The sequence below is a fragment of the Chanos chanos genome, chromosome 8 (assembly GCF_902362185.1).
Source record: "Chanos chanos chromosome 8, fChaCha1.1, whole genome shotgun sequence".
NCBI classification, from domain to species: domain Eukaryota; kingdom Metazoa; phylum Chordata; class Actinopteri; order Gonorynchiformes; family Chanidae; genus Chanos; species Chanos chanos.
This window is the reverse complement of record NC_044502.1, coordinates 41,638,931-41,661,250: the sequence shown is the minus strand read 5'-3', so window position 1 is coordinate 41,661,250 and position 22,320 is coordinate 41,638,931. Positions and strand designations below refer to the sequence as shown.

Genomic DNA, 22,320 nt, shown 5'->3' with positions numbered 1-22,320 from the left:
CTAGGTTCGGTCAAGAGTCCAGGAATAACAACCTTGACACATTTTCATGTAGATGTTCGAAAAACCCCATGGCCTCATGTAAACACACAAGAAATGGGTCAGCCCGTGCATGGCACATGAACACCCATGATCACGTTCGTATGGGAAGAACATGGAGTACAATCTCACAGCCATCTCTCGCTCTCAAACTTCAGCAGCTTATGAAGTGTGAGCAAACAACCTATGGGTCAAAGATGGACAACCACAGGCCAAAAGAGACATCAGGAGATGTAAAAAAAAAAAAAAAAACCCTCTCATTCAGGAGACTGACCAATGTATGATTCATGTCTGTGAGGTTAAATGCTTGTGGACTAGCTGTTTCATTGTGCAGTACGTGGAAAATGAAGTCAGTGAATGAAGCAGGAGTAGCTCTGTGGTGAAGATGATGAACACAGTGCTCTGAGGGAGAGGGAGGGTGAATACTGCTTTGTACAAATCCTGTCCTCTCTGACAGCCCTGAGTTGAGTGTCGGGCTCTGGAGGAATTTAACATATAGGCACAGGTAGGAGGGTCAGCACCAGCGCTGGGAAGTTTACTCAGCAGCTTAGGGTGCTTACATAGACAGACAGCTCGAGGTAAGCGTTACGCCCGTTATCTCCCATTAAAATTGCTCACAGACTCAAAAAGCTGATTTACTGATTTACTACCGAAGACTTTGTCCTCATGGATTTGTTTTGGTCTTATTAAAATTTGAGTCATTCGATATATTCAAGATATGATGCCTTTTGTTGGCATCAAGTCACCCATTAAAAGGGCTGCGTGTATGTTTCCTACAAAACTTGATAGCCCATGGTCTTTTCCAACATGGTGGTTCAAAAACGTAAATGCACTCAATGTGACGGCTAAGCGAAAAAAACAAAAAACAAAAACACAGAAGTAAAGGCTTACTGAATGACTTCCACCATAATGTAATGAAAATCTATTCTGTTGACTTTGCAAGAAATAATTTGTTGGCCTGGCTGTCACCTCATTCAAATTCACCAGCTCCGAAGCATCACCATTTTTATCAGGTCATGGATACTGTAGGGAATAGCCGGCAATGATTTACGCATGGTAAAATAGACCTGTACATACGGCTTGATTTTGATGGATTATCTCGATCAGTTCTAAGATGGATTGTGGAGAATAAGCTCAGATCTGTTTCTCCCATTAATTTAGCAAGGGGCCAAGGAGATTTACAGCAGTAAACAGAGCTGTTGCTGTTGCTGTCACAAATGCATCGGTTCTGACCACTTTTTTGGACCACTTTTTATCTAATTTCCCCTACATATTCCCTACATAAATGCAGAGTTATCCCTAAAAGAATCTTGGATACATCTTACAAGTCAGTCAGTTCACGATTGAGTTGTGAGAATGCCTGCCAGACATCAAGACCATGGTTGGCACCTTGGCAAAGTTGGCACATAGCAGTATGGTGTGGCTCGCTGGTGCAGAGTAGCCAATTCTCGATGGCAGGTTGGTGCTATGTTCCGGTTTTAGTCACTAGACAACAGTGACTCAGTGGTTTGAACTCTGGACAGTAGAAGGTGACTCAGAGGTGCAGAGGTACAGAGAGATACTGTATGAGAACCTGGTTCACCCAGGTGACTCAGTGAGGAGCTAGAAATCCAGTGTCTTAGAGAGAGTCTCTGAGCATGATTCTCACATATAAAGTCAACTGTACATCAGTGTCCTGTGTCTGAAAATACATAACCTGCTCAAAGATTCATATCCAACACTTAAGGCCGATTTATAGTTCTGCACTGAATGTACGCTGTAGGTACAGCGTAGGTCCTGCGAAACGCAACGACACGTCGTGGCAAGGCCGACTGCAACAACTGTGATCGGACCAAATCGAGGAGAGGTTAACTGAGGAAGTCCGTAAATATATACATTTGTACGACTCTTCTTCACCACATTACAAAGACTGCCAGATGGCAGCAAATTCATGGAAAGCGATTTCTGCAAACATCAGTTTGGATGTCATGGAATGTACAAAGAGATGGAAGAACTTGAGGGACAAGTACACTCACCTCTGAAAAAGAGTTACTGCGTGGCAGTAATTTTCAGTAAAAGTAACTATAAGAAATGTAACAACATTTATTAGCTCCAACTCCAACACAATCCACTCAGTTTCAGTTGCCATGGTTTGAAGTACACGAAGAAACGCAACACAGTGACATATCATTTTGGCTGTGTGATTGCAGAGTGATGCAAACACACCAGCACACAAGTATAAATGCTCACAACGGCAAAGGCCACTTGCGTAGCCTACGGCATGGGCTCTGCGTAGAGCTTACGCAGAAGTATAAATCAGCCTTGAGGGTTTCCAACGCATTCACTCTGAGCAGTATGTGATGATTACTAGCACAGAATGGTTTTGTACTATATCACAGACAGTGCCTTAATGCTCGTATGTTCAGATAATCTCTTCTAATTGTTATATGAGAAAACTGAGGCGTGCCTGTGATGGGTTTTTGGTAAACTTATAATGCCTGTACCACAAAATATCTAAACCCAATCAGCTGTGGTGCACTGGGATTAAGTGAAAATAAAAGTGATGTCCAATGAAGTCATAACATGAGTCACGGCCTCTGAAACTGCCCACAAGATGACATCTGCTGACCATCCGTGATCTTTTTAAAAATAGACCCTTTTTTACAGACATAACCAGCCATCCAAACCACAGCAAGGAAACGATGAAGTCACATTCGGTGCTGCCTACCGCACTGCATTGCTCCATCATGTCCTCAGTTACCTCTAATACTACATTTTCCGACGGCTAAACCAATGCCGTCTGGATTTCACATGAAGAAAAATGGAGCAAAGAGGAAAAAAGATGACTAAGCATGTTTTCATTTCACAAAGAAAGGATATACGGACATGAAATGAATCGGCAAAAAAAAAAAAAAAGATTTGGACAACACATCATTAAATTTATTGACTTTCTGTTAAATGCCATCTTTGTGCTAAACCCTAGCACATGCTGCTTTCTTCTCAAACAGATGCTGCTTTCTTTTCATAGTTTTTGCTGTCAGTGTCCTCCTTTAACTCATCTGGATCCATCTGCAAGTCCAAACTCACACCTTCTTGCATCCAGCCCCCGGCAATAACTACCTGGACATTTCATCCATATCAGTGTGCACATCATGAATTACCTAACAGCTCCAAGAGTCATACTAAAGGTTATACTATGGTGCACTATTAAAGTCTTGTCACAAGCTTGAGGAGGCAACTTTCACTGAGGCACAGGAATATTTTACTAGGTACTACTTTCATTTCAAAAAGAAAAAAAAAAACGACAAGATTTCTAGGTATGACGATGATGATGATGCATTATTTGCTGAAGGATGTCGTGTTTCTTTTTCCTTTTTCGGTCGTCTTCATTTTGCCACGTAGAAGGGCAACTCTGACGAAGAGGCGAGCTTCTATGGTTCAACATTTTGGCAAAGGTCTGGCATCACCAAATGCATAATGAATGAATGGATAAATGAGGAAAGTGAATAGTGGTACAGAGTCACAGCTGTGGGGGGAAAAAAAACCCCTCATTTGATCAGCTGCATGGCAGCGTTTGAAAGGGCTGTGCTGGAGTTTGGTTTTTGGGGGTGGGAAGTGGTGTAATTAATGTTGTGGTGTTGAATTCACAGCAGAGGAAGAACGCTGACTAGCCGGGTTTGGCAGTCACTTTGCCAGAGGCTTTAATAAGGGGAGCAGTGTGAGCAGAAGAGGAGGTGCCATTAGCTCTCAGCTCCTTCTCAGACGCACTGCAATCTGCCATGCTTATCACAGAGAGCTGATTAACCACAACCGTATCCGTTTACATAGTATTCTTGGGTAGGACTTGCATGATGTAGCGTCCTGCGCACAAGCGTACTGTCCTGAGAGCATAACTCAAAAGTTAAGTATAAAATTAAAGGCTGTGTAGTAAATTTAGATTCAACCATTGCTCTAGTGTGCACACTTCTGCCTCCTAGACTTAAAAAGATATGGTAAGGTTCACAAGTGAGCAAGCAAATTTACAAAATGTTGATATTCTGGAGGGTGAAAAAGCATCAAAACTGACACACTGGTGTAAGAGTGTAATGCTGTAAAAAAAGGTTTCTTTAATCAACAGTTGCTACCCTGCCTGTGTTAAAAGTTATCAAGAGTACATTATGGTTCAGAATCCTTTGAACAAATGCTCTTATTTGGTGTGCTTGGATTCTGAGCAAGGACTATTTTTTTCCGAAAGAAAGTTTCCAAATCTGTCAGCAGTGTTTATATGGTCAAAACCCATGGCAGTTTGGCTCAAATATAACTCAAGCATCAACAAATACACCCATGGCAGTGCGTAAATCATTCTCTGGATGAATATCAAATCCATTTAACACAAGTGAAAAGGATGGAGAACACACATAAAATTGGCATAAAATAGGAGTCTTATTGTTGTTAAAATTGCAAACCAGTGCTAAAAAAATTGGTTAATTATCCATGAAAAATCATTACAAAATCATTCATTGCTTTAAGAACAATATTCTTGAGAGCTTCTCAGACCCCAGAGTGAAAATACAGAAGTTTGAGAGCCCCCTTGTGGCACCAGAAGGTTATCAGTTCATCCACAGAAGAAACAATATTAAACATGTTTAAAAGATGGGAGATTCTTCTCACTCCCCATCACCCTGCATTGACAAGCGGGCCAGAAACCCTCCACAATCTCTCGTTATTGTCTTCATCACTGCCGTTGTTGCCTCTGTTGTGTCTGGGAAACGGAATTTGAGGCCAGTATTCCCTCCCACTCCACCTCTACTAGTTTGTAGAGTTCCATGGTGGCCTTGGCATCTTCCACAGAGGAGTGACCTTTCCTCCCCACCTAACAACACAACATAGAATTTTTAAAATACATCGTATCAAAGCCTTGCTATAATACCAACGTTAGCACGAAACTCAAAACATAATACAGAAAATTATTTGAAAGTAGAGCAATTATTAAACAAATACTGACTATAAGCAGATACTAACAGATAATGAACTGTTTTATAAATAGCTTGACCATTTCACTTTCGAAAATTTAATTTGGTCTAGTTTTAACTGTACAGGTAACATGACAATAACTGGTTAGTATGTTTGGACAGCGATGCTAACCTGGATGTCCTTATTAAAGAGGGCTTTAGTGAGTTTCTTTAAGGAGGCTGGTTGATCCTCTGAAAGACCCGCCTTCGTATTGAGAATGGGGATGTGCGACGTGTCTCGAACAAGTGAAGGGGGGTGAGAGTAAGACAGGACTTTGAAGTCATTGTAGATGGCATGTCCGATTATTACCTTCCCTGACAGGATCTTCAAGATCTGTGGGCATATTACGGGCAAGAAAGTACTTTAGCAATTAAAAATTCATTATTTCACAGCAAGGCCTCGCAACCAGGTTTTGATCTCAGAAACTTTTATAGCTACAGCGTAATATGTAGGTCAGACGGTGCCCTTGGTGTCCTCTGAAACACTGGATTCTTTTTCTTCTTTCTTTTTCTGCTGACATACATTACAAACAGGCAAACAACGCTATGAGTGCTTTCATACTCCCTTACCTCCTTTTTGGCTTGCGGAAAAGGTGTAGCATTGCGTAGGTGGTGCCAACGGATACCACTAAACCGTGTGCGAAGGTCAGTGACTGGATTGACGGGCTTAATATACTTATCATACACGACATCTCCACTGTAAGACACAATGCTACAGCGAGCCAATTCGCTGTGTCTTCCCTTTTCGCCGGTTCCCACCATCTCACAGTCCATTGCTACGTATTTTAGGGGGTTGCCAAAAAGCGAAGACGCTTTGAGAGATGGCAGAGCGGGCAAGGTTTGACTCTGAGAGGCGGAACACACTGCGCTTCCTTGAGCAGAGGTCAAAGCGGCTGAAGAAGGGCGAGAACTGAGTATCTTGGCGTTGCCTGAGCCGAGGTTATTTTTCACTGAGGATGTGTGTGCGGAGGTAGAACTCGTCACGGACAGTCCAGGCTGAGCGGAGACGAATTTGGGAAAAACCGGGCAAGGTTGTGAGGAGCATTCACCCTGTTTTGGCTGTGGCTGTTTCCATGGTTTGGGGGATTTTTTGAAATTCTGCTGATTTTGCCGATTCTTGAAAGAGTTTTGTTTATCCCGTAAAAGTCCTTTCTGCTCCAGGAACCGTCTTTTTTTGAGGAAACGTCTGTGTTTGGCATTGCCAGCTGGTCTGTCTTTGGTCCTGTCATGGCTGGGCTCATCACTGTGAGACAGGTTAAGCATGACTCCTGACATCCTTGGCTAAATGTACACTGCAAAAAAAAGAATCTGAAGAAAAAAAACAATCCCAGGGTGACTTGGAATCTCTCCTAAAAGTTTTCACAAATGACACTACGGGATTCAAATATTCTATGAAGTTTAATTTTTTTTTCTTTCAGAACTGTAAACGAATATTGAGTTAGTTAATTTCAGAGAGTTGTACTTTTCATCCACTTTGGTGGAGAAAAAGACCATAAGGCTTAGACAATCTGAAGAATTGTGGACAGCATCATCACAAATATATGCAAATTAATGTCCTTATTTACATCTCCTGGGACTTTACAGTGACTGCATATATGTATCGTGTTATGATCCACTATAGACAGATAGATAGATAGACAGAGAGAGAGAGAGAGAGAGAGAGAGGTGTTGTTTTACAGTGATAGGCGGCAGCTATAGTATAACAAACTGAGAATTGAAACACAGAATCTTAAACCTCCCTCTCTGGTTAAATGTTTTCATTGACTTCGGCTACATACATTCGCTAGCTAACGATATGTTTCATGTGTTCATTGTAACTAAATCAAGTCGAAACGGCAGAGGTGTCTTACCGTTTTGATTAGGGAATCCACTATAATATATGTGGTATGGAGGTAATGACATATCCGTACATTATTGTATAGCTCGCCCTAATTTTCAACCAACACTGTTTATCATGTATGCTCCAGCACTGAACTGACGCACGTGGACGACGTATAGCAGTAGGCGGGGCTACACAATGTACTTCCAGGTCCAAAGGATGTGATATCAACATCACTTTATGAACACAGCAATGCAACAGAATGGGATACTTTTGCGATTAAAAATGAAAAATAATAAACATTTGCTCTATTCCTGACAGTGCTGTGACTAGCAATCAAACTGGCAAGCAATTCGATTATGTGAACGAGGAATCGCATTGTGTTGTGTGTCGGAAAATGTTTTCACCAACTCTCACTGAACAGCAACAACGCGAACTGGCGAAGCGACTGACTTCATTCCTGTCTGCATACAAGCACATAAGTGACTCCTACATAATTGTAACTATCGTCATTTTCTAAACTTTATTTATTGAGTGGTTAGCTTTATGGGTCCATTAGTGTTAGGTTATTGGTAGGAAATATACTTGTGAGTGACACCACGTGCATGCTAAATCGAGAGATATTTAGATATTTCTCTAATCATATTTCCTACGTCATTCCTGATTTCAGTAAATATGTAATATGACCTCTGCTCTTCAGGAGTTTTTCACAGAGAATTTGTGGCAGACTTTGCCCGTTAAATGGCAGGAGGCTCTAGGCGATCTGTCGCCCCCACAGATAGCTGATCTGTTACTGGATAAACACTTCAATAACAGAACGTGAGTGCACACCGAATAGCTACTTAATGTTATTAGTGGATTACCCTAAATTCATTATCATCAATTAATATTATCGTTGTTGTTGTTGTTCTTCTTTCAGATACCCGACTGTGTGGCCTCTCTCTCTGCTGGCTTTCTGTGCTACGGCACACACTCTGGCGTTTCCTCGGATTCCTCGCGGCCGGCACGCGCAACAGTCAGTCCACGGGAAACCAGACGAATTCCACGCAAACGAGAGTCAGAGTTCGCTTTTAGGACACCTCTTCCGTAAACATGTGAAACCTAAGAAACAGCACGAGATCCGCAAGCTTGGGATGGTATGAACTCAGACGAGGCTTTGTGTTTAATGTAATTTAGTTCTCTGTTGTAAGAACCATTGCAGATTGGCAGATGGGCTTTATTCATTTAGTCACATTTTACATGTTGATGAACTTACACAGATTTCTTTTCTCCCCCTCAGCTGGTGAAACAGCTTTGTGATTTCACAGGGTGCAACAGCGTGATTGATGTGGGATCTGGGCAGGTAAGCTGATTTTGGTAGTTTGAATGAATTTATACTCTTAATATACTGTGTTAATCTACAGTGGTTTATTGGTTTTGTTCTCTTTGTGAGAGCACAATGTGGTAGAACATTTCACAGATCATTTATTTTGACTGTCTCCCTTTATGACTATAGGGTCATCTCACCCGTTTCCTGTCCTTTGGACTTGGCTTGGACGTCACTGGAATAGAGGCTGAGCTACATCTGGTAACTATGGCTTCTAGATTTGATGGACAGTTACTAAGATCACTGGCAAAGGACAGACTGAAGGTATGATGCTGCCTGCTGGTATTCAAGAGTTTATTCCTTTATCTCTCCCCTGTCAAGTTAGGTTGCTTTTTCTGTATTTCCAGTGAATTATTAATTTAACGAGCGCAGTGTTGTTTGGAGTGAGTTCAAGCAGCTCTCTGCAACTGCAACTTTCTATTTAAAAGTTTCTTATTTTCACAGAAACCCCAACTCTTTCAGTCAGCACCTGGTCCAGTGCCGCATCATGTGCTTGGCTGGGTTAATCCCAGGGCCTCATGGGAAGAGTTCATTAAGCAGTTGGCTACTAAAGAGAAGGAAAGCGAGAGTCATTGTCATTGGCTCTGTAAGAGGCAGCGGGTATCAAAGACAGAGGAAGACCGAGAGTCTACAAATGAAAGCACAGCACAGTCCAACTGCCCAACCTGTTCTGGCATGAAGCAATCCTTGTTACAGGAGAGGACTCATAACAACAGCACTGACTCCATAAACCAACCCGACTCTGCTGTCTCCTCACCAGAGTCAGGGGTAGAGCCTAGTTCCCCTTCTCCATTAGCATGTCCTTGCAAATTTGACAATAAAGCAGGTGTGGATGAATCGCCAAGCTCTGCTTTTTCCAGCTCTTGCGCTGCCAGCACTTTATCGACGGACCCAGCTGTTAGGCTTAGTCAGAGAAAAAGCACTAACTCTGACTTTGTGCTAACAGGGCTTCACGCCTGCGGAGACCTCAGTGCCACTCTCCTCCGTCATTTTGCCAACTGCCCCCACGTTCAAGGAATCACCTCGGTGGCATGTTGCTACATGAAGATTTCCACCGAAGAGAACCCCAACCCTCCTGGAGTCATTCATGCTTCACCGTCCAATCAGACACAAGGCTCCTCCTACCCAGAGTTTGGTTATCCAATGAGTGAATGGGTGCGAGGGTTACCTGGACACCAGCTGTCTTATAAGGCACGTGAGGGGGCATGCCATGCCGTCGAAGACTACGTGGAGAGGCTGAGGGAAGGCAGCGGGCTGCTTAAATCACACTGCTACAGAGCTACTCTGGAGACTATCATCAGAGGCTTAAGGCCTGACCTATGCAGGGCAGGAATCCAGACCATAAAGAAAGCTCACGATCTGAGCTTTTCAGAGTTAGTATCTTACTCCACTCTGTTCACACGCTAATGAATAGCTAGTGCTCTCCACAGTTTCCAGGTTACAGCCAATCCAGGGGCTGTCCAAAGCTAGTCCTAAAGCCAGTAACGTTTACCTTTCAGTCAGCTTTTAATCAAGGGCTTTTAATTAAGCTGATTGATTATTTCAGTGAATCAGTGAGCTACTGAGTCCTAATAAAGGCATTTGTAAACTCTGGTCCTCCAAAAAATCATTTTGGGCACCACTATTGTTTAATCAGCACTCACACTGATTATACACTGTGCAGGGGTTAAGTCTGATAAGTCTAATTGGTTGTATTAGTGTGACTACACCATTAATGAAGCCATCGTTAAGTCACTTCTCTGTCAGTTTTCTTAAAGCCTTCCATTCTTCTCAGAGTTAGAACCATTCGTTTTAAGCTCACCTCTTCTCAGTCAGTATCACCGTTGTAGACAAGCACTTTGCCTAATCATCAGGTAATGCAGCATTTTTTTCCAGTTCACTTAGAAAGAACATAGAGTTACTCACTGCTCATTTCACCATGGCCCCTTTAGGTATGCCCAGCTTGGCTTTCAGCGTGTGGGATTGCCCGCCGATCTTCCCTTGGACCACGCCAGTGTAAATGCCATGCTAAAACAAAATAGCAAGGTTTTGGTGTACTTCAGCCTGTCTTTGCTGCTAGCACCTGTTGTGGAGACGATGGTGCTGTTGGATAGAATGCTTTTTCTGCAGGAAAAAGGTGAAACCCTCCTCAAAACCTGTTGCTTCTTAACAATGATCTGTTTTATCAACAGTGGGAAAAATATTTCCAGTCAATCCGCTAAACTATCCTAATTTTATTCTCAGTCATCGCTGTTTATTGATTGGTTGCTTGCACATTTTCAGGTCTTGGTCTGACCTTAACATAGAGCTATTAAATTTGGTCTATTTTCTGATAAAGTTGTTGATAGATGTGACTCATCCTTGTGTCTCTGTTCCATCCGTAGGTCTGCAGAGTCAGCTGGTGGCACTCTTTGATCCAGCATTCTCTCCTCGAAACCTGGTCCTGGTGGCAGTCAAGCCAAGACCAGATGCAGACTGAGGAAAGTCTAATAAAGAACACGGATATCTTCATACAAAATTTAGCATTCGACTCAGGAAGATGTGGACTGGCCGCGTTTCAAACTGAAAGACCCACAGGGGAGTTTAAGTGCAATTTTGCTGCTAGAAAGCTACTGTTTACTCAATGACCGCAGGACATCATCATATGACAAAACACTCTTTAAGGCTAGATAACAGGACATCATTTTTTGTTTTAATGGGGAATTTTGTTCCAGGCTTTCTTCCACAACCATAAATCATTAGGTCATAATGCAGCCCCATGCTTTGCACTGTTTTTAGCATCTCCTTTGGGGAAGGAGAGAAGGAATGTTTTTTGAAAGCAAAAGAAGCTTTTTTTTCTGACATTTTTTTATGTTTGTTTGTGAATGTGAAATTAAACAGATGTATTTAAGTAAAACCTTGCTTCTAAAAGGTCTCTTAATTATTTGGATACAGTTGTCTCATTTGAGGTCATGACCTTACTCTGACATGTACTCATAATTAAACAAGGGGATGTGTTACTTGGATTGTTTTACTAGAATGACATGGATTAATTACCAAGTTTGTTGCATGATTAAATTACTGCCAGTGCTTCGGTGAGCTTCTTGGATTAAATTACGTCACGCTGCGGAGTGTTTTGGACTTAAATGCCTATAGTTTCTTTTCCTTTTTTTTGTGTTGCCTCATGATGCTACCCCATGGTACAGTTAATGAAACGTAGCAGGGGTGTGTAAGGATAAAGAAACACACTACTGAAAGCAGGATTCTCAGATTTATTAGATACATACCGCACGCTGGCACAGTGCCCCAGAATGGAGAGGGAAAGGCATTTGCTTAATTCATACGCTAGTCTGTTATATGGTTATTTAATAAACAAAAACAGTGTGCCCTGTGGTGTAACAACTGTTAACTGCACAGGGAGAGCTCTCTAGGGTGTTATAAATTTTAGAATAATAACCTGCGGTGTTTTGAAAAGAGTGCTCTCTCTACTTAAATGTATTGTCTAATATTCACCATTAGGGGATGCTCTACATCTGTTAAATCACCCATAGTCTTGACTACATCAACGTGACTGAGAAACTGTCCTGGAAGGTGAAGAGGTCAAAACCGTGCTGCATGATAAGACCTGCCATAATCTGCATTTATAATCACCCAAGAGGTCCCCCTGTGTCAAGATCACCTCATAACTGTTGTAATTAAAATCATGTTGAGGGTGTTTGAGGAAAAGAAGCCAACCTTTTTTATTAGAGATGGATGATGAAAACAGCACAGAGCACAGGCTTATTCAGTTTTTCATGCTCTCCACAAAGAACTCATTACAAGCCACTGTTAGGGCTGCTACTAGAACAACAAATTCTTGGAAGTCTACTTCGCCGTCACGATTTTCATCCAGGTCAGACATGATCTTCTCCACCACCATTGGATCTTTACTGGCCTGAGAGAGAGAGAGAGGGGGGGGGGGCAAGATATGAGATTTTGTTCATCAAAACATCACAAGTTCAAGAACATTTAAACATTATGTGGAATTAACCACCTACCGCCAGGAAGTCACTGAGTTCCCCTTGCAGCAGACTCTTCATTTCTCCTTTGCTGAGCTTGTACTTGTCCCCCTCTTTGGAGGAATAGGAGTGGAAAACTTTTATGAGTCCCTCCATTGCGTTTTCCAGTTGAGAAACCATGTTCTTCTCGATGAAAATGACCCTAGGAAAGGGTCAAAGGGCATCACTTCAATACCAACCATACATAACGTCCACACGCTATCAATATTCCACACAGAAGAGTGGTTAATGTGACTCTAAACTTTGGTCATGAACGAGAAATAACTCCAGTTTCTGACCATAGCCTTGTAGGACACCTGACAACCCTTAAATCCTTTTAAAACCCTTAGGGCAGAGGTTACACACACTCCTATGGAGGGATCCTATGTCTCTAGAGGTTACAGATGGTTTGGCTCTGCTTAGCTGTTGATACTTCATGGGAATAGGAGGACAGGTCTACATCAATTATTTAAGGGGCCTTTTGTTACTGTTAAGAGGTTGAGACTTTAGCATTAAACTATGTATAGCCCATTGCTTGTCCCACCCATCAATTAAATAAAATCCTAAATAAAGAGGCATCAATCAAGACTTTTTCCATCTACGCTCAAACAACACATTACAATTAACCAGCTCATTCTCAAATGTCTATGGCCAGTTTAAAAGAAGAGGGGGTGGCTTTAGATATTCTGTCTGCTTTTAAAATACCATTTTAAAAGCCAATGTTCATATAAAGATGCAGCATAGCATTCAGTTGGATCTTTACTCAGCCATTTAAGTAAATCTAACATCACAACACCAAGGCATTCTTGGCTGTATCCTAACTGTAAGGCTAAAATGAGGCAACGTAATATGGTAATCTTCCCAGGTAGCCAAAACCTCACAAACCACTAACACTGACGCATATACAGCAGTAAGAAACATGACAATTAGTTTCTTAACGAACGTGTATGAATTCATCTTAGAACTCTAAAATGTGTTTTCCGTTTAAAGCGCATTGCAATTTTATCCTCATTGCACAATATTTTCCGCTGATATGATAGCAGATTAGGCATTTGGAACCAAACATAACTCTTTCTGTCAAGTAAACGAAAGAAAAGTTAAACTCACCCACGGAGAGAAAGTGAATGCGAACTGCTTAAACAGATGACTCAACTCTTCACCTTCTCATGGCTACACCTCACCTGCACAAATAAATCATGACAAAGCGCCTCCTCCCGGTTTACCTCGTAAACAATAAGCATTTGCGATGTAATGACTTTACCCCCTGCGGACGCTTTCTTAATTAGTTCATCAAGTTAACATTCAACGTTAATCCGCCAATAAGCTTCGCGTTGTTCCGACTATATTACTATATGGACTATATTGTTCTGACTACTATTACCAGTTGAGCAACGTAAATGTGAGAAACTCAAATGTAATATGGCCAAAAAGAAGGCTAGCACGTAAAACATATATACATGTATATAAAAAAGAAAGAAAAGACGGTCTAGAATAGGAAAAGGGGGTCAAGCTATGTCAGCTTGGAGGTAGGCTTACAACCTTACTGTGTTTTTAGCCTCTGTGGAGGAATCTTTGACTCACTGTCCATAAAGCTTGTACTCAATATCAGTCATGGGGGAAAAGATGTCAGAGTGATACTCCTCGCTACATTCCGATGGCGTCAGTATTTGGCTACTGTGGTTTACAATAATTAAAAAAAAGTGTGGCAACAGTACTACATTAACAGTGCATATTACGCCACACGACAGGACAGATATTGTAATCCTATAATTTTACTTGTTCGTTCCAGCTAATCAAAATCACATGTGTGTCTCATATTTGTATTCACCCCATATCTCTTTTCAGTCTTACTTTATACGTGCATATATGCACCAACCAACTTACACACATCTAAGCCTTTACTTTAATAACACAATTTCTCATAATTGGAAAAATTTCATTGGAGTTGTGATGAAAGATTAAGAGCTTGTTTTCCAGACACAGATTAAGTGTAGTCCAGCACTAAAAAAAAAAGGATTTTAATGAAGAATGTTCATGAACACAGAAATGTAATCATCCACGAATCTTAATCTGTATCCACAATGTAGTACCACAGTCTGGTCAATCCCTGATTTTCATGTCCTTCTTGCTGTCTGATTATGGTGAAAGCTGTTAAACCAGGTTCATGTCGGCTGTCTGAACACCACTGACACCCATAGGTTGTCCTGGTGATTTTAGAGTATTGTCAGTGTTCACTTTGGTGACCTGGAAAAGCAATTCTACCCTTTCTTTTGTTTTGGAAACTGACTCTTGCATGTCTAATGACAGGACTAAGTTAATGCCAGACAGGTTGACAAATGAAAGAGTTTAATCCCCCATATCTCTGCATCTCCAGAGGAGTCATCCAGTCCTATTCAGGAACTGTTAATCATTCTTCACTGACACCAGTATAAATCACTATTCAGTGGTAGTATCAGAATTGCTCTGAACTTTGCTCGACTCCTTTGTGATCATATGGTGTTTGTTTGCATTGACTTAAGCCAGATGTTATTTGTTATATCATGCACCACATCTGTCACCCTTTTCAAGATAACATTCTATTTATGTTCATTCTATTTATGTACTCTCTCTCTCTCTCTCTCTCTCTCTCTCTCTCTCTCTCTCTCTCTCTGGTTGTGTGTGACTGTAAGCACATAGTCATCCTCTTCTGCTTTCTCTGTAGCTCATTTCTGGCAATAAGACACGGGGAAATGTTTCCATCTACTGGATATTTTCACACTTTGCAAAGGTTATTTGTTGGTAATCCTATACTCTTCAGAATAGTAGTCTCCAAATAATCATAGTGATACCTCCTACTTTAGTTTCAATGTGATTTCAATCCTAACCTCTAAGTGATTATAGCCATGCAATGACAGAGTCTTGATAGAGATATATAACCATTAACAGATGGAAAATCTGGCACTGTTTCCAGTGTTTTCTCTTTCACTCCCACATAAAATTTCTCAACAATATAGTTCCAACTGCACTGGTCCAACTGAGGGTTTCAGCGTGTTCAGTGAGATTCAAGACAAGGAATACTTCCAGCTTGAACTGAGTTTGTTTAAATAAACAAAATGAACAGGAAAAAAATTTAAGAACAAAATACACCTTTACAAAATGTTTTCTTGTGAAGTAACATTTAAACGTACATCAACATATTTTAGCACATAAAATATCACACGTGGCTTATTTAAGTCGGACATTTTAACCGTCTCATCAAACTCATCCCTCAACACACATTACATAAACAATTCAGTTATTATAATGACAAAATATAAAACAAAATATTAAAAATAAAATAATATTCAGAAATCATATAGGGAAAAAGCCATATTCAGAGAACAGTACAAAGATGAAAAGCCCAGAATAAAACTTAATGAACGAGAACTTACTCACTCAGAACGTACTGTCCTTACTCTTGAATATCTTTCATTTTGGTCATAAGAGTGCATCTTTCACATTTATAAGGGATAGCAGTGTTAAACATGACAAGAAGTGAAAAAAGTTTTAAGATGGACTGATATATTATGTATTTGTGTATGAGTTAAGCTTTGGCACCAGACATTAATATGGATATGAATATCTGTGTATATTATGAATGTCTGGGCATACTGAATAGGCAAGTTGGTATTGCTAGTTAGCATAGGTGGAGCATATATCAAGGACCATACCACACTTTTCAGTATAAATTTAATTTAAAGACAATACTTAACTATATTTCAAGCATGATAGAAAGCTGTTTCTCCCCTTAAGAATAGCATGAACTGTTTTTTTCTTCAAACTGGCACTGCATCCATAAAAACCAAACAAAAAAAAAAACCCAGTGCAGTGATGCGGTAAAGGAAGTAGCTTGATTTCTATTCTGGTCTGGATAAAAACTTGTAGTGAAAGTTGGAAGTGTGGAAGTTGTGAAAATCAGTGCTGTGATGCAATTTTTTAAATATATGCTGTGCTGGGCACAGATGCATCAAAGAATAAAAGATAAAACAAACAAACAGACAAAAACAATAAAAAAAAGAGGTTTGACTACTCGTATATTGATATGCTATACTTCACAGTTAATGTACATTTTGCGTGCCTAGGTTTCCCAAGAACTTGTGAACAGATGTGTATTTTTTGAGTGTTTAAACACTGTAGTGATCATGCACTTAAAGAATTTCAAATCATTTTGAAGAACTCTGACTTACGACAGGCATGGCAATACAAATCAGGCACTGAAGCAGAATATGACATGCAGTTTTAGTCTGGGACCAAGCACAGTATGATACCAATCTGTTCATTCCTGGTACTCATCATCAGTATCGGGAAAAGCCTAAACCTGAATAACATGTTCTCAGAGAAACAATGACTGTTTTCCTAAAGGGCTATTCACTTCATTGGCCGCATTCCATGGTCATTTTGTGACAGATTAATCAACTGGAAGTCTGAGTCACCAGAGAATTCCTGAAAATGTTTCAAATATGCAACCTTTCATGGTGACGCACCTCAAGTTCCCATAAGATGTAGATTTTTAGCCTTACTTTTTAATAAAGGCTTCATGGGCAACGAAAAGGACAAAACCAGCCAAATGAACTTTTTATTCAAGTAAAATGTGTATTTTAGATTACACCGTCTTCTTATTAAGTAATATTATTGGCTCTGTCTTATATATGTTATTTTATCCAGTAGTCATATGAACTTTGATTGTGTGCATTGGTATGGCCTGACTGTGCCCTAGTCTTCTATCTGCGCTGTTTGCCAAGAACACTGGAAGGCTGTGGTATGAGAGGAATTCTGCTCTCCAGTTTCCAGGTCATTTATTACTTCTGGTTCCCACTAGAAACAACAGAGTTGAAACAAAGTCTCTGTACTGGATGCCTGTTTAGAAGTGACTCTATTTTGTTGAGGTCTTTTATCAGTGATGTTATCTCATAAATGAAGGCCATAGAAAGAGAGAAATATTCACTATGAGTTATACAGAGTTGGTCGTGTTAAACTGTATTGTGCCTGCGTTATGACTGCCCATGCACTGGGGATATTTTGCAATTTTGTGTGCAAACCTTCAACAAAAATATCTAATGCAGTCAGTCAGTTCAAACTGGCTTGGTGAAAGGGTATCTAAGGAACTTGGCACTGAGGAGACTTTGAAACTTTGTGTGCAATCATTTAACACAGATATCTAAGACAGTCATTTCAAACTGGATATTGGTATTATAACATGAGATGGCATCTAAGACTCTTCAGAAAATAAAGGGGCTTAACATTGCTGTAGTTTCCAGAATTAGAGTTACTTAATTTAAAGGGGTCAAAGGAAACTAAATATTGTGTTAAATCATAGCTGGGCAACATAACTGTCTTGAGACATCAGCACCCCTTGCACCTCAGCTTGTTACATTGAGTTTAACATGTGAGATCTTACTTGATCCATCAATTTAGGGGACTTGTCATCATCTCAGAACCTTTGGCTGAGTGTCTTGGAGCCTGTAGAGTAAATGACATCACCATCAAAGGCACTGATGAGAGAAAGGGATTAAGAGCAAGAGGATCACATCGTTCAGTGTCATCATCCATGTGATCCATGCCAATCTTGCCAGCCTGGCAAACACTGAGAACCTCATCTCATTACCCTTCAGACACAATGTTCTGGCACAAACATTGTAAAGTCTGTCTCATGCTTGGACTCATGGCAAAAACACGTCATCTCTTTTAAACTTACATCATCTCTGCAGGGGATATGTTGGGTGTGTGGTTTTGTGGACTGGCTTCTGGAACAGTTTCAACCTCCCCACTGGTCTCCTGGAAGACCTCCGCACTTTCCTCTAACTTTAGAACAGCATCCCCTGTCCGCTGGTTCTCCGGAGGGAGCTCAACTACAGATATGGCACTCCCGGTAGAGGGTCTATTTCGGCCACTGGTTGACCGCCTCTGAACAAGGTTGGGCTTTCCCAGGACGCTTTTGAGTTGGGCCCAAAAGAAGGGTTGTTGCTTGGGTTGTTGAGGCCACTCTAAATATGTCTTGGTGCTCAGCATTTTCTTGAGTTTGCAGTACTTGCTAGGTAAAGAATTGGGATCAATGGGTTCCTTTACGACAAGGATGACATCGCTGAAGGTCTTGCCAATAGCTCGCTGCTGGGCAAAGTAAAGCTCATAGTTGCACCACTCGCTGTCTACAAAGTGTCGAGACAGCACAAAGATAACCTATAACAAGAAAGAGGATGTTAGAATGGATTTGAGAAATGGAAAAGCTGGTCACGCTTGTGTTTTTAGTCAGTCTCGGAAGTATGCTGGTTGGCATTATCAAAAAGTTAAACAGGTCAGACATGAATGCTGTGGAGGTTCATGACCTTACTGAATTAATTACTTATTTTAATGATTTGAAATTTCTTTCTTTGATATTTTTAATGATCTCACTTCTTTCTTTTCAAATGTTTTGAAATAATCACTTAATTTCTTTTTAAAAAAAATACTGATTCATAGTAATCAGCAATAATAATTGTTCTTTAATAATGAAAATAAAGTCAATGCTCCTTTCTAAATTTGTCTACTTGCTGATAACTTATCACTACTGTATTTGGTCCAGCAAGTTTCCAGCATGCCACCATTTCCAATCTTATTGTTAAACTGTCAAAAATCAAGGACATCATTGATTTTTTTATCTCTTGCGTATTTCACTGGCACCTAAAACCTTTTAAAAAATCTTTTATGTTTTTTCTCTTGCAACCCCCTCTTATAAACTGGCACCTTTCTCAATTATTTACCAGTCTGTTAATGCACAAGGTGACAGCACAAAAACTCTGTTCCAATACTGAATGAGGAAAGAAATGAGAATGATAGAATTAGAAAATGTAAAGATTGTATGTATCTATGATTCTAGATGTAATCTATAACTGATGTAATCTATTTATGTTTTCAGGTATGGGGCAAAGATGCTCAGCTACCAGCTGCTTTGGAAACCAAGCGACCAGCTACCAACTGCCTTTGAAACAAGAGTGTAAGGGGGAGTTTGCATTACGCGTCATTGGAGAGCAAATGAGAGCACAAGTGACGTTCAACAGTTTTAAGACAAAGATAAATTAGCTGATCAACCTAGCAATATAGCAGCCTGGTTTTGGCCGCCTGTCTCAGATTCTCAGAAACCATCAGACAGCCTATGACCTGGGGGAAGCCTGGGCTAGCAGAGACAAGTCAATGCCAAGCATCCGTACATACCTTACGACTGTTCTCAATGTTTTCAATGATGTTGTCAATGATCCACTTCCCCGGCATAAAGTCTCTTTCATGGATACAAAGACGATAAGGAGGCCTGGCATTCTCCAGACATGTGAGAAGATGGTCTCTCACCCAGTCAGCATCAGCGTGACTGTAGGAGATAAACGCATGGAAAGCATAGTGTACTGATGGGCCCGCTCCTTCCTTATGGGCCCGATATTTGGCTCTGATGATCTGATATGAGGCTTTAGCATACCAGGGGATGTTGAAAACGTAGCATACCAACATGATGGCCAAAACAACCACAGAGGTTGTTGCCACAGAGATTATTATGACAAGTCTTATGTCACAAGCCACATGGCCAGGGAAGTACTTTGAAACCATCGTATCAAGCAAAGCCTCTGGGTGGTAACACTTGTAGTTTTCAGGCCAGTCGATGATTTTAACCTTGCCTTTGGACGTGGTCTCATGGATGAAATTGTGAAGATCGCAAGTACAATGGTAGGGGTTGTTCCCTGCCTTCAGAGTGACTAAACCAGGCATGTCTTTGAATAATCCCATGTTTATGAGGCCAAAAGAGTTGCCATCCAGGGACAGGGACTGCAGATTGGGATTCTTCCAGCCTGCAGGAATGAATTTAATCTTGTTGCCAGACAGGCGGACCTCTCTGAGGTTGCTGGCCTTTTCAAAATAGTCCTTATCCACCCGCTCTAGGTTGCAGTAAGACAAATCAAGGAAGACCAAGGTGGTTGGTAGACACTTGAAGCTGGTGGTCACTATTTGGTTATGGTGAGCCAACAAATGGGTGATATTTGGCTTCCAGGTGCAAGCATCACCCTCGGCTGAACCCAGCTGATTGTAACTGAGGTCAATGATTTTCAGGCTCTTAAACTCACCTGTGAGTGATGCCACATCACTGAGGCTGTTTAGGAAATTATTGCTAAGATTAAAGAGGTGAAGGGACGGCATGGTGCCCTTGTAGTTACACTGCTGGTTGTAGAGGTAGCTACTCCTCAGTTGGTTCTTAGAGACATCAAGTGTCTGCACATCACCCATTTCTTGCCAAGCATCACAAGGCACGGAGTTGAAATTGACATTCCAAATTATCAAGTGGCGGATTTTGTTAAACCAAGTGAAGCGCCAATCAAAACGGAGGATGTCTGGATTGCTGATGTCCCTGTAGAGAGAGAGAGAGACATAATGAAGAGATCATTTTTATGAATTTTGACATTTCTGAAAAGTTTTTTTCCCCTGAATTCTTAGAAAGTGACATTGCAGAATTGGTGTTAAAAAACACTTACGAAAGCACAAGTCTATCCAAAGCTAGGTCTGTCACACTGGAATCTTTCCCATTGTCCACAAAAGTGGGCGAACGAGCAAAATCAATGTACATAAGTATCAGGGATTTAATTGGGCTGACTTGAATGTTCAGCAGGAGCATCCTCAAAAGGTTCTCATTGACCTTACCACGGTGAAAAAAAAGGTCATGAGCCCGAATGTATTGTAGGCCACTGAAGAGGTCCTCTGTGCTTGTATAGTATGTGAATTCAAAAAGGTTTCTGAAACGGAGAACACGAAAGGTCTTGTTTGCCAAGTCCTGCAATATCTGAGGCAGCACATGTGGATGGTTGTCTATGGCCACATCAAACCACATGTTCTCTGTTTGAACATGCTCCAAATACCCTTGTTCATACTGTTTTAGACTAGTTCCGGTTTTAATTGCAAATTTATTCAGTGAAAGGCTTTGCAATGCATCAAGGTCACCTTTCCTCAAAGTCTTGACCAAAGGACCACCCATAGACAGCACCTTCAGAGACGTGAATGCAGAGAAGACTTCCAGATCCAGAGTAGCTTTACTGTATAAATTATTTGACATATCTAGGTTTTTCAGTTTGATAAGAGGTGCCAGGGCTTTGGAGGGGATTGCATTCAAAGAGTTGTTGAAGATGTTAAGTTCCTCTAACAAAAGATTGAACTTGAAGGCTTCATCCTCAATCACTGATATGTTGTTGTACTGAAGCAAGAGGACCCGTAAGTTAGGCAAGTGGGAGAAATCAAGGTTATAGATGCCGTCCAAGATGTTGTAGGAGAGATCCACTTTTGTCAAAGAGGCTGGGAGATCACTGATAGGCACACGATCCAGACGTTGTCCCTTGCAGTCTGCTATACTCTGATCATCTGATATGTGGCAGGGGCTTTTAGCATCAGTTGGACTGATGAACAAAAATCCATGGACGCTGAGCAAAAGACTGAACAGAGCAATCAATGTTTGCCTTTTCTCTGCCATTGACATCTGTGAGGGAGAAGAGCAGACAGAATAACTTTCTATCAGTAACTTTTCTATCATTTAACATGAACAATCAAATAAATGACTTTCATCATAACTTTCATTATGAGTCAGTTATAACATATTTCTTTGTTGTAATGGGTGTAAAGGTAAATTATTGTATTCTATATGATTATGGCTTAGAGAGTAATGTAACAAAACAGTTGAGTATGTAGGTAACCAATCTGGAGCTATGATAACAATGTAAATATAAAAGAAACAGCTATTTTACTTGGTTCATAACTTTCAAATCCGTACTGCCTTCCATCCGCAAATGACTGTACCAAACACAAATACACCAAAATAAGTGAATAAATTGGATTGTCTCACTGACTTGGCTTTGGGAAAAGGGTCACTTTCAAATGATGACTAAATGTCACCATAAACGAACATGTGTTATATCTAAGTCTTTTCTCTCAAGGTTTACCAATGTAAGAAACGAGAAACACACATACTTATTGCATAAGACCATGGTTCCACTATAAGACATATTCAAACCCATTCCCTCTTAATTTATTAACTTTTCCAAGGAAATCAGTATACTTTACATAAACTGTGATTCAGGCATCATATAACATACTCCCATACATAAATAAACTTTT

At 40.7% G+C, this 22,320-nt stretch overlaps 4 protein-coding genes across 4 annotated transcripts; 1 reads left to right on the top strand and 3 right to left on the bottom strand.

Annotated features, from left to right (window-relative positions):
* Positions 1–4,565: 4,565 nt before the first annotated feature.
* On the bottom strand, positions 4,566–6,933 carry isg20l2 (interferon stimulated exonuclease gene 20-like 2). Its single transcript, XM_030782510.1, has 4 exons — positions 6,857–6,933; positions 5,577–6,314; positions 5,140–5,340; positions 4,566–4,867 (listed from the first exon to the last, which is right to left on the bottom strand). The coding sequence occupies exons 2-4, from the start codon at positions 6,279–6,281 to the stop codon at positions 4,730–4,732; spliced, it is 1,044 nt and encodes a 347-aa protein (XP_030638370.1). The 5' UTR covers positions 6,282–6,314; positions 6,857–6,933; the 3' UTR covers positions 4,566–4,729.
* Positions 6,934–7,222: 289 nt separating this feature from the next.
* On the top strand, positions 7,223–10,832 carry mettl25b (methyltransferase like 25B). The gene is made up of 8 exons (XM_030782409.1): positions 7,223–7,324; positions 7,526–7,644; positions 7,745–7,961; positions 8,105–8,167; positions 8,321–8,455; positions 8,636–9,564; positions 10,123–10,307; positions 10,555–10,832. The coding sequence occupies exons 1-8, from the start codon at positions 7,223–7,225 to the stop codon at positions 10,647–10,649; spliced, it is 1,845 nt and encodes a 614-aa protein (XP_030638269.1). The 3' UTR covers positions 10,650–10,832.
* Positions 10,833–11,878: 1,046 nt separating this feature from the next.
* Positions 11,879–13,311, bottom strand: s100a1 (S100 calcium binding protein A1). Its single transcript, XM_030781877.1, has 3 exons — positions 13,294–13,311; positions 12,187–12,349; positions 11,879–12,083 (listed from the first exon to the last, which is right to left on the bottom strand). The coding sequence occupies exons 2-3, from the start codon at positions 12,325–12,327 to the stop codon at positions 11,934–11,936; spliced, it is 291 nt and encodes a 96-aa protein (XP_030637737.1). The 5' UTR covers positions 12,328–12,349; positions 13,294–13,311; the 3' UTR covers positions 11,879–11,933.
* A 4,584-nt stretch (positions 13,312–17,895) lies between these two features.
* On the bottom strand, positions 17,896–21,679 carry tlr18 (toll-like receptor 18). The gene is made up of 3 exons (XM_030783212.1): positions 20,694–21,679; positions 19,393–20,569; positions 17,896–18,381 (listed from the first exon to the last, which is right to left on the bottom strand). The coding sequence occupies exons 1-3, from the start codon at positions 21,677–21,679 to the stop codon at positions 17,896–17,898; spliced, it is 2,649 nt and encodes an 882-aa protein (XP_030639072.1).
* Positions 21,680–22,320: the final 641 nt, after the last annotated feature.

Bases quoted from the DNA above. Each gene is read 5' to 3' on its own strand.
- isg20l2 (XM_030782510.1), bottom strand. From the start codon at position 6,281: ATGTCAGGAGTCATGCTTAACCTGTCTCACAGTGATGAGCCCAGCCAT. The intron at 5,341-5,576 runs GTAAGGGAGTAT...ATATGCCCACAG, and splicing joins TTCCGCAAGCCAAAAAGGAG to ATCTTGAAGATCCTGTCAGG. The intron at 4,868-5,139 runs GTTAGCATCGCT...TTGTGTTGTTAG, and splicing joins TCTTTAATAAGGACATCCAG to GTGGGGAGGAAAGGTCACTC.
- mettl25b (XM_030782409.1), top strand. From the start codon at position 7,223: ATGTTTTCACCAACTCTCACTGAACAGCAACAACGCGAACTGGCGAAG. The intron at 8,168-8,320 runs GTAAGCTGATTT...TTATGACTATAG, and splicing joins TTGATGTGGGATCTGGGCAG to GGTCATCTCACCCGTTTCCT. The intron at 8,456-8,635 runs GTATGATGCTGC...TTATTTTCACAG, and splicing joins TGGCAAAGGACAGACTGAAG to AAACCCCAACTCTTTCAGTC.
- s100a1 (XM_030781877.1), bottom strand. From the start codon at position 12,327: ATGGTTTCTCAACTGGAAAACGCAATGGAGGGACTCATAAAAGTTTTC. The intron at 12,084-12,186 runs GTAGGTGGTTAA...TCTCTCTCTCAG, and splicing joins AACTCAGTGACTTCCTGGCG to GCCAGTAAAGATCCAATGGT.
- tlr18 (XM_030783212.1), bottom strand. From the start codon at position 21,679: ATGGCAGAGAAAAGGCAAACATTGATTGCTCTGTTCAGTCTTTTGCTC. The intron at 20,570-20,693 runs GTAAGTGTTTTT...CTCTCTCTACAG, and splicing joins TTGGATAGACTTGTGCTTTC to GGACATCAGCAATCCAGACA. The intron at 18,382-19,392 runs GTATGTACGGAT...TTCTTGTTATAG, and splicing joins ACATTGAGAACAGTCGTAAG to GTTATCTTTGTGCTGTCTCG.